This window comes from Diadema antillarum, unplaced genomic scaffold (genome assembly GCF_040938485.1).
Source record: "Diadema antillarum isolate AM-2024a unplaced genomic scaffold, OU_Dant_1.0 scf00000017, whole genome shotgun sequence".
Taxonomy (NCBI): Eukaryota; Metazoa; Echinodermata; class Echinoidea; order Diadematoida; family Diadematidae; genus Diadema; species Diadema antillarum.
In genome coordinates this window covers 952,622-963,493 of record NW_027270906.1, presented here as the reverse complement: position 1 = coordinate 963,493, position 10,872 = coordinate 952,622, and the positions used below count along the sequence as shown (strand labels likewise).

Below are 10,872 nucleotides of genomic sequence, written 5' to 3'. Positions count from 1 at the left end.
CACTGACTACGGTATCTCAATCAATTTCACCTTAAAAATAATGTTGATAACTTCACAAAGTTGCGGAACGGATCGCAAAGAAAGAAATAATGCACAAAATGTTAGGGTGGCAACTCTTGTGGAATGGCAATTTCCCATAGCTACAGCCAATCAGGGCGCTGGATTCTTGACGTTACTATGACAATTGCCATTCCAGCAAGAGTTGCTATCATATCAACTTTTTATTAAATGGCGCTTTCCTCCGGGGATCCCTCTTTTTTCCCCACTGTCGATTTTTCGCATGATGTAACAAGCGACATTCTCTCGTGTATGACACTAGAGGGCGTGCATCGATTACGCAAGTTGAGAAAATCAGCGAACGCTCCCTTCACTTGAGACGTAACTGGCTCGGGACCTAAATTAAACATGTTTGGACTCGTGAGCAGACATTCAAGACGTATTGGACAAACTGTAAGTAAACTCAACATTTACTTGATTTGATATTTTTTTTTTTAAGTTTTTACTCTGAGAGAGAATTTAAGCAATGCATGATGATTGCTGCAACGGGTGAGTGAAATATTGAATGCGACAGTCCCGTGTATAGGAAACTGCGTAAGACCTGTATCTACTGACCTCTGCATTCATGAACGTTCACCTTCTAAAAGTGTTCGACTTCTAGTTTATCGGGTATTTGTAAGGGATTTGAGCATTGAAAAAGGTACGTAAATACTCAGCTCGTCGTAGAATTCATCACCCTCCCCCCTACAGCAGCTTACATTCATTTTCCCCTACATCTAGGCCTATTCAACGTTAGAACTGTAGAATCTAGAGTCAGTAGAGAGCTTCCAAGTAGATCTACCATATTCATTTCACTGGGCTGGGCATGATTTAGTAAGTTACTCTTGAGTGCAGTGCAGTGGACTGTGATGGGCGGGTGGTAATACCAATGAATTGCATTGAACATGTGCATATTGAACTTGTGAATTGTATACCATGTAGATCTTTATTTGTTTCCAATATTCAGTTCAAATTAAGGAAGGCCTTTTTATTCAAGTAGGGTAAGAGCACCAGTATTCGGTCAGCTACCGGTATTCGGTCACTTCAAAATATCACTAGTCACCAGCCAGTAAGTTCAACTGTCACAACACACGCAAATCACATCAATTCACATACTTGCACACTCATTCACAACAGGAAACTCCCTTAGCCCCCTCCAAAAATCCATCCAAAATCCCAAATTTTAATGTCAAAAGTGCAAAATCAGCGCTACTTTCCAAAAGCGCGCGGATAAAGCCCAGTTTTAAGAGTACAGGTCGCCGAAAAAGTGCTAAAAATTGAGAAATAGGCCGTTCTCTCGTGGGATTTTTTTGCTTATCGCAAGCTTTGAGTGTGATGGTATCCTCAAAAACGCAAAAGAAAAACAAAATTTCCGTACGTGTCGAAACAGGTGTCACAGTGTCTCAATGCACAAGGGTTGAATGCAAGTGCTGAGTCCCCAGCATTCGGTCACCAACGGGCGCCTCAAGGTCCCCGATTCAATTTTGCGCCAACAAGGTAGCGCGCGCGCGTTCTTCAGCTGCCTTGAACACGCATTGACTTTGAACGCGCATATCGCGTGACCGAATACTGGAGCCGGTGACCATTTACTGGGGAATTTTCAAGGTGATATATTTTGCGATTTTGTGAAATTCTGTGTGATATTTAACAAAATGAAAATTGAGATTAAAGAAATTTGATATATTTCACATACATTGCTGTAGATATGATGTATGTCTGTATTATTTTAGTTTGAAAAATATTGCAAAAAAGCTTAAGTGACCGAATAGTGGGGATGTTACCCTAAATAAGTTATATAACTTATGTTACTGTATTATCACTATCAGAGAGTCGCCCCCTTTTAGATGGTAGAAAGAAACTCTCATGCGATCATGCACTCATCATATAAACAAAGAAGCAAAGATGAATTGCCACCGGACATTCAGAGCACAGTCAACAACGACACTTTTAAACTTTTTTCCGCAACCAAGACTCAAGCTACAAGGACTAACAGCAATATCGTGCACTCCCCCTTTCCTCCTCGTTTGGTTCCAGACGGAACGTTGAGGAGTATTTTGAAGAAGAACAAGAATTGTGATTATAAATCAAGATGTTTCTCACCTCTGATAAAGTGATAGTGAAAGCAAAGAAAATCTTGATTATCGGTAGCAAATCGAAGTTCAGTCAGGGGTGTTTTCAAATCTTATGTTTGTTTTGTGGTGTGGACTTCTGTTATGAAAGGCTTGACCTCCGAGACATGATTGATAGGAGCCGGAGCTCAGCTGGACCTTACATACCACAGTACTTTGCCCACAGACTGCATGAAATGTAAATGCGATCTACTATATAAATCTAATTATATAAGGGAAATATGAAGAGAATTCCGTAAAATTAAATTTTTTGAAAAAAGTACACATTCTCTTAGTCTTGATTTGTCACTGACACATGTCAGGTTTCTTCCTGCCTTCTAAAAGAGGCAAATTAAATGCACATTCTTTATACAAGAAAAATGAAAATATGTTGCATTTTCTTTATATTTTCTCTATATTGTTCTACACTCATGACATTACAAGCTGTAGTAGTCTTCTCATCCAGCAATGGCGGCATCGAAACATAGAAAATGCATAACTTTTGAACAGATTTTCCTGTTTTCCTCAAACTTTCACTGATATGTTCTACTAATGTGGCCTCATTTTGTCAATCCTTGTGTATAAGAAGATGAACTTGTCCTTCAATTTACCATATTACGTGCCCACATGTCCATCTTGGCCATGTGCTCATTCTGAATAGGCTGAATAGCACACTTGGCCATCGAGTAGTTGAATTTCATTCGTACAATCACAGTTATAGTAGAAGTGAGTACTAGTGAATACTTGAAATTTGTTTCATGTTTGTGATAAAAATTATTTCATTTCATTGGAGAGATTTGAAGTGATTGCACCTGTGTATGAGAGCCAGCCGGTATGTTCTATGAGTAGTACCTGTGATCGCATGTAATAATGATATGTATCTGGAGTATGCAGATGTGCCAATAAAATTCAGAATTTGATTCTCTTTTATTCTCATTTTTTGTTTTTTTCTTTGCGCTCCCTTTCTTTTGTAGCTGTCCTATCTGCACAGGAATAACAGCACACTGATCGTTGCTGAGCACAACAATGAGTCGCTGGTGCCCATCACCCTCAATGCCATCTCGGCTGCCAAGAAAGTGGGGGGAGAGATCTCGTGTTTAGTTGCTGGTACCCAGTGTGCTAAGGTAAGGGTGGTCTGACTGAAGACCGAGTCACAATGCACCTTTGTATGTACAGGTGTATGTGCTTCTTGTTGTTGTCGTTGTTATTTGAATTTATTTGCCATTTATCATTCCTCTAGGAATATTTACGTGCAATGTACCAAAAATTAGCCTCAGTTCCAGGCTTTTATATTCTTTAATGATTTACTAATTGATGTAAAAGAGTATGATTTTGCCTAGAGTGCAGTTGTTTAATTCCCACCCCCCCCCCCCCCCCCCCCCTGTATGTGGGAGTTAGGTGCACCAGACACCTATATATCATATGCTTCAGAATTGCATTGTAGTTGTTAGAAGAGCCTATCATGGTACATGTGTCATACATGACTGTATGAAATATTGCTTGATTATCTATGGATTATTGATTGATATATATTGACAATCTTGTTGAACCATGGCAAAATCATTAATTGACCATGGATTTGTTGCATTGTACAGCAGATGAGCTGTCACTGCGGCAGCCCCCTGTAAGGTCAAACTATCAGTTCAGGATATCCACATGCTAGAGTTGCCTTGAGCAGCAAAGCAAAAATTTGATAACCAAATCAGCAACAGGATATGACTATAGGTAGCATTGAAAATTCTTCCATGAGGTATTAGATTACAAGATTGTTCATGTGATTTTACATAGCAGTTGGGAATGTTCTAAGGGTTGCAGTTCAAACACAGTGCAAGCAAGGGAATGGTGTTTGCCAAACTGATTACTGGTATGTGCACATGAAAAGGACATACATATGTAGGGCATTAAGAAAGTTTGTGCTGAGTGGAGTGGCTTTTTATTGTAATAATATTCTTCTAATCATTGTACAAAAGCGAGCACCCTTCCCTTGGCACACTGTAAACTTACAGTATACTAGTACTACATTTCCTCACTCCGTTCAAAGTCCAATGTTCAGAGCAGAAGTGTCAATACACTCAGCAATACACTGAACTACATCAGACCATAGTTTGTGCTGAGTTAGCATTTTTTAAAGAGATGAACAACACCTAAAGGTTACGTACTGATCATAGCACCCACCACTTATGAAGCATTGTTCAACTTTTAAGCTTTGGATATGTGCACAGATCAACAACTGGTTTGAAGTGGTTTGGTGGTACATGTATGTTTTCCCAACACAGAGTATATCACCATCCAGTGTGTTAAGAACTAGTCTCTTAGGCACCTATATACAGTTACTAGTATATGATTATTTTTCAAAATGTTTTAAATCGAAAGGTTTTATTCAGAAATAAGATGGACTTAGATGTTGTTCTTTTGCAACCCCAAACAAACAAATAAACAATCAAATTAAAGAAAACTTGTAACAACAACAACAACAACAACAACAACAAAAAACAAATTAAAAAATGCAAAACCAGAAAACATGATGTTGGTAGTGGTATTTACTATACCTGTATTAATATTTGTAATGAAGCTGGTAACGTACTTCAACTTTACTGTCATTTATGAAAGAGCGCTTGACTCAAGATCTAGTTTCAAAAACAGGGGGAATGATATTACCCACACATACATGTATGTTGGTAATAAGTTGAGGGAATATGTGCTATGCATAAAAAATTATGTTTTGTGGAATTCTCTTTATTTTCTTTATTTATTACTGTCCATACATGATGTCACATACTGTAGTAGTCTTATCATCCAGGGATGGCAGCTCTATAACTGTAAAACTTCACAACTTTTGATCAAATTGTCTGATTTCCTCAAACTTCGTTGATGTGTTTTACCGATATTTCTGCATTCACTCAATCTACATCTTGGATTGAATTTCCTTATAAATACAATCAAACCTGTCTAAAGCAGCCACCCAAGGAAGATAAAAAACAAAAGTGGCCATTGTAGACAGGTGATCACTAGAGTCAGGGTTGTTCACATGGCTTTTCTCTTGGGGGAAATTGCGTTAAGTGATCGCATGCAGCAGGTGGCCACTATAGGCGGTGGTTGCTATTGACAGGTTTCACCTAAAATGATCCAAGCTGTTGTTGTTGGTGTCATCCTTGATGATGTCGCACACAGGTGGTTGAGGAGCTGTCCAAGGTACCTGGAGTGAGTCGCATCCTGGTGGCGGAGAGCGACGAGTACAAGGGCTTCCTGCCCGAGGCCTTGACCCCACTGCTGGAGGCCACCCAGAAGCAGTTCAACTTCAGCCACATCGTCGCCGGCGCCTCCAGCTTCGGCAAGAGCCTCCTGCCCCGCCTGGCCGCCAAACTCGACGTCGCTCCCATCTCCGACATCATCGATGTCAAGGCCCCCGACACCTTTGTCAGAACCATCTACGCAGGTGACTCAGTAGTTCCCAACTAATGCATTCACTGCAGTTTGCAGAAATGTGAAGAGAAAGCTGTGTACAGCGTCAATACAGCATCAATTACAGTTGAACCTCTCTTATCCGGCCTCCCTTTATCCGGATGTCTCTATTATACGGACGCAATCTCGCCGTGATTTTTTTAAAATAATTATGGGAGGAAAGGGGGATTCCCAACTCCTTGAGATCTCCTACACAAACACAATGAATTACATATACTTGATACATTTCTTAATAATTATTTACGTAAATCATCCCAAGAATTTATAAAAGAAAATGATTTCATTCTTGCAAACATGAACCTCTATTTTGGGGTCTGTTACTGAGTGTAACAATGAAAAGGTTGCAGTATACACATTACTACATGTGGTACTACAATGGGCTACATCAGTACATGTGTATGTATATGTACATGTATAAAGCATTGAGTCTCCCGTATCCGGCCAAATCCCTTATCCGGATGAGCCCCGGTCCCGACTTGTCCGGATACGAGAGGTTCAACTGTAGCTGTTTTTGTGTTTGTTGAAATAATGATAGTTTCAATTTGTGTTATGTATTCCCTTGTACAGTATGTCTTTAAAAAAGATACAAAACATTAATGAAGGATAAATTCATGATTAAATACATCATTTCCAACATTGCTACAATATGTGAACCCCACCAATAATGATCCTTTTTTTTTCAACATCATTTAGGTGTGTATGTATATTGATTACTTGAGTGTGTCTGTGTTGTGAATTTGTCTCCTCATGAAGTGATCTCTAGTGTAGTTTGATATTGATGTACGCTTGACTCGCCATCTGTTTGTTTGCTGTCACATTCAGGTAATGCAATTGCGACTGTAAAGTCCCTCGATGCTCTCAAGATTTTCAGTGTTAGGGGAACAGCATTTGATCCAGCCGAAACATCTGGAGGTTCTAGTGCATCAGAACCGGGTATGTCTATGAAATTGTCTTCTTCTATTTTGATGCCTCTGCCATGAAGTGTTGCCAGAGGCGTTATTATTCTCTCTTTTTTTGATGCCTTAGGGGTATTGCTGCTGTTGATTATATTTATTTCAACTCCAATTATCGGTTTCTTTGTTGATTTGCAATATAGCTGCTGACAATAAATTTTGTGTGACATATTGCAACATAATGCACAAAGAAGCTAATAACATTGACGTGAATAGGAGATGCAGTTTTTTTGAGAGTGATAACCCATGTGTGTCATAGATTCCATTTTGTTTTATGCAAAGGTAAAATGGTGAAAACAGAACAAGATATGAAAGGGAGCATCATACGGAATATGTTCCTTTGTTATATGGAGTTTTCAGTCGGCGATCTTACTAGACATCAAATATTATCAAGCCACACATTATGCCATGGATCTACTAAAATCAATTGATAATACATACTGTTTAAATTAAGTAACCAAAAATTATCATTTACAGTCCAGAACAATATTGAAGTTCTTGCAATGTGTGTATATTGTTGATGGTTATAAAAACAGAGCATTTTAACATTATATAAAACATGTGGTCTAAGTTGACATTTAGGAAGATTATTGTCAAGAAAGACATTTTTAAGAACCGTCCATTGTCTCAAATGGAGAAGATACCACACAATGCCAAATATTGTAAGACATACCATTGGTGCGTATATATTTATACAGTTTCTTCTTTTTTTTCTGAGGAAAGTGGCTTGTGCTGATAATGTGTACTCATTGAATCTAGTTACCAAGTACAGTCAACCTTGCCTAAGTTGAATCTATTTAGACTGGAGAAATAGCGTAACCTTTGAGAAAATTTGACTTCCGAGGAATAAAAATCAGTAGAATATACCAGGTAAAGAGAAGAGGACTTGAAAAGACCCTTTGACTTCGGCGATTATTCAACTTATGCGAGGTCGATTTAAGCAAGGTGGACTGTAGTCAGTTTTCTCCCAACATTGGAAATAGATTGTTACGGTGAGAGGTATTGTGGTGTTTTATGTTCTTGTGAATTTCCATCTCAGCCCCTGTGTGTGATGCCAAGAATGACCAGTCAGCATGGCTAAGCCAGGCGCTGAGCAAGAGTGACCGGCCAGAGCTGACCAGTGCAGACTGTGTTATTTCAGGAGGTGAGAATCAGTGTAGTTTTTCCCATCTCTGTGTAGGGCAAGAAATATGCATAATGGACTGAGTTTCATATCCAGGTTGTACGGGCAAGCATGACCTGCTGTCCAACAATGTCATACTACCATGTAGTGCATGTCAAAATGCACTAACCATGTAAGGTCACCATATAACCTTGATGAAGAGATAGTGGGATCATGGTCAATCAAATATCAGTATCACTCTCTTCTGAAGGACAGCAGTTATGTAATGTGAGATAAGTGTGCATTAACCCATCATGTGCCCACTGAGTTAGCAGCCAGTATCAAGGTTTCAGTATCACAGTGAGAGATATATTTCAAATCTTTCACTAAACAACAACAGCTGATGCTGGCAGAAGACTTGTTAGCAGCCAAACAAGTAAAGTGGGACTCTTTTGATTATTTTTTAAATATATTAATCAGTCATGTGCCCATTGGAGCTCACCAAAATCATTAGGCATAGACCGTGATTGTGTGTCGATTGTGAGCAAACTGGACGATAATACTCCTGTGGATGTGAGAAAACATGAACATGGCTCGAAAAAGATGATGGTTTGATGCTTTGTCCGTTTTTGCTGTGATCATGATTGCCCTGACCATATAAATGTGATAAAGGTTTTCAGCATATTGATGAGAAACCTGCAAAGATACCAGATACATCTGTGACTTTCTACTTTTCTCCTGATCAGGGAGGGGAATGAAGAATGGAGAAAACTTTGAGCTCCTGTATAAACTTGCTGGCAAAATGAATGCCGCGGTTGGCGCCTCGCGTGCGGCAGTTGATGCCGGCTTCGTCCCCAATGACATGCAGGTCGGACAGACAGGAAAGATTGTAGCTCCAGTGAGTCAATGCACTTCTTTTTTATCGTCATTCTACTTCACTTTTTTTTCCACATCGACAACATCAACTATTACAAATGACAGTTTTTTTTCCCCCCTTCAGACCTGTGTTTTGTAGGGTTTTTTTATCATATTTTGTTAGTGTGATGTATGGAAGACTAAGATTTCTGTAAAGCTCTGATATTACACATTGTCATCTGACCTGTAAAGATATATTATGATTCATATTTTCTACCTCCGACAAGTTATTGGTCTAGGTGAGGTGATAATGGATATTCATTTGTCTTAAGCAGAAACAAAGTACCTTGTGAAAATTTATAGAAAGTAGCTCTCTCTCTCTCTCTCTCTCTAATGCAAGCCTTTCTAGTGTTTGTGGTATTCTTTCCAAAGATGTTGTTTGGTTCCAACATGGCGTGTCATACTTTGCACCAGACTGCCTTGCTCCTGTGCAATGAGATGAACACACATTTTTCTATTATCAATGTAATTACTGGGTATTACTGGGCATTGATAGTACTACATGTACCTTGTATATCTGGTCCTTGAATTACTTTCAAAGTCACTGCATGTGTCGTGTGAGTGTTTCAAAATGACTAACATGAACTCTCTGTAGCAACATGTATTCTATGAGGAGATATGTATCATGCAGCACACAAGGCCCAATTTCTGGTGTAGATGAAGCAGAGTGTTTTATAGGTAACTCCTTTCACCCTTCTATAGAATCTGAACTACATAGCAATCCTTGTGTTAGCCATCAGTAAAAAATATTTCAAACATCTGTCAGACACTTTGCAATTCAACATTTGTGCAGGCCTAGTCCAAGTGGATATTAATGACAGGATATTAAAGATCTATCACAGTAGTTTTAAGAGCAGCAATGAGACTCTCTCATTCAAATTAATAAATGTATTTGTGGTAACAAGGCTTTCTTTTGTTCTCCATATCCATAGCAACTGTACATCGCTGTGGGTATCTCTGGTGCAATCCAGCATCTTGCTGGTATGAAGGACAGTAAGACCATCGTAGCTATCAACAAGGACCCCGAGGCCCCCATCTTCCAGGTGGCAGACTTGGGTCTGGTGGCTGACCTCTTCAAGGTAAGCCCTTTCATAAAGAATACACAAACAAAAGCATTATACAGCAATGTTAATAAACACCGAATTAATCATTGCTTTGATAGTAATAGCCTTGATAAAAAATCATGGGCATACATACTCGGGCAGGATTCAAACCTATGACCTTCTAATCACCAGTGATCGGGTGGTCGTAGATTCGAATCCTGCTCAAGTATGCGTATGTGTGGGTGTGTTTGTGAGTGTGTTTGTGTGTGTGGGGGTGGGGGGGGGGGGGGGGGAGGCTTGTACCATAAAACTGGGGGATGTTTGAAATTATTCTAATGCTTCAGATAATGTGTGCCACACATGCACATAAACATGCCAGGAAAGAAACAAATAATGCCCACCCTTTGTGATTCGCCCCACCCGACTATCAGTTATTTGCAAAAGTTATCAAGTAGTCGTGTGACGTAGTACAATTGGAAAAGGAGAAAAAGTTCTAGTGTAATACCACAAGGTCATATGTGCATGTCTATAGTGCTAACCATTTGATCCTGATTCTTCCATCACAGGCTGTCCCAGAGATGACAGAAAAGCTGGACTAAGTATGGCACCCTTACCATGACACCAATGGACACCGTTCAGAAGAGACACTGCTCGCCCTCACCCAAACTTTCTCCCACTCAGAAAGGACTGACAAAAAATGCAACCATAGGCTACACAATCATCATTATAGCCACGTCCTGTTTGCCCCTCGTGACTTCGAGCAGTGCGGGATGCAGTCTGTGTGAACCATCAGTCTTTAGTCTCATTAATTCTGTGGGTTGAATGTATTCCTGTTTCATATTGTTATTTTGCCATTTCCTACAATGGCAAGAAAAAAAAAAATTCTGGGATGAAAATCCTGTGGTCCAGCACAAATCTTCTGTGAGCCTAGCTCATTTCAATAGGACAAAGATGCAATAAGATTTGTGATATATTTGAAACTTGCATGTTATAATTTGTGAGTAAGCCAGCCAATTATAACAAACTTGGAGACATGTGATGTACGATTTTAGCAAGGTTTTTTTTTTTTTCCAAAAACTTGGGGATGTATGACATATGATTTTTGCAAGGTTTTTTTTTGCTGTGGTGCCTAAACCATGCATGTTTATCAGCTCTTGGGAAATAGTTGCATCTACTGTTCATCCCTTTGCAATTAAATTTCAGTTAAAATTCAAATAATAAACTTGCTTGCTGTTATATTTGAGGGTAGAGAT

The 10,872-nt window shown here is 39.3% G+C and overlaps 1 protein-coding gene across 1 annotated transcript; it reads left to right on the top strand.

Moving 5' to 3' along the window:
- Positions 1 to 344: 344 nt before the first annotated feature.
- LOC139726247 (electron transfer flavoprotein subunit alpha, mitochondrial-like) lies at positions 345 to 10,307 on the top strand. The gene is made up of 8 exons (XM_071637316.1): positions 345 to 450; positions 3,119 to 3,268; positions 5,316 to 5,580; positions 6,429 to 6,539; positions 7,599 to 7,703; positions 8,408 to 8,559; positions 9,509 to 9,655; positions 10,186 to 10,307. Exons 1-8 carry the CDS (start codon positions 406 to 408, stop codon positions 10,216 to 10,218), a joined length of 1,008 nt encoding a protein of 335 aa, XP_071493417.1. The 5' UTR covers positions 345 to 405; the 3' UTR covers positions 10,219 to 10,307.
- Positions 10,308 to 10,872: the final 565 nt, after the last annotated feature.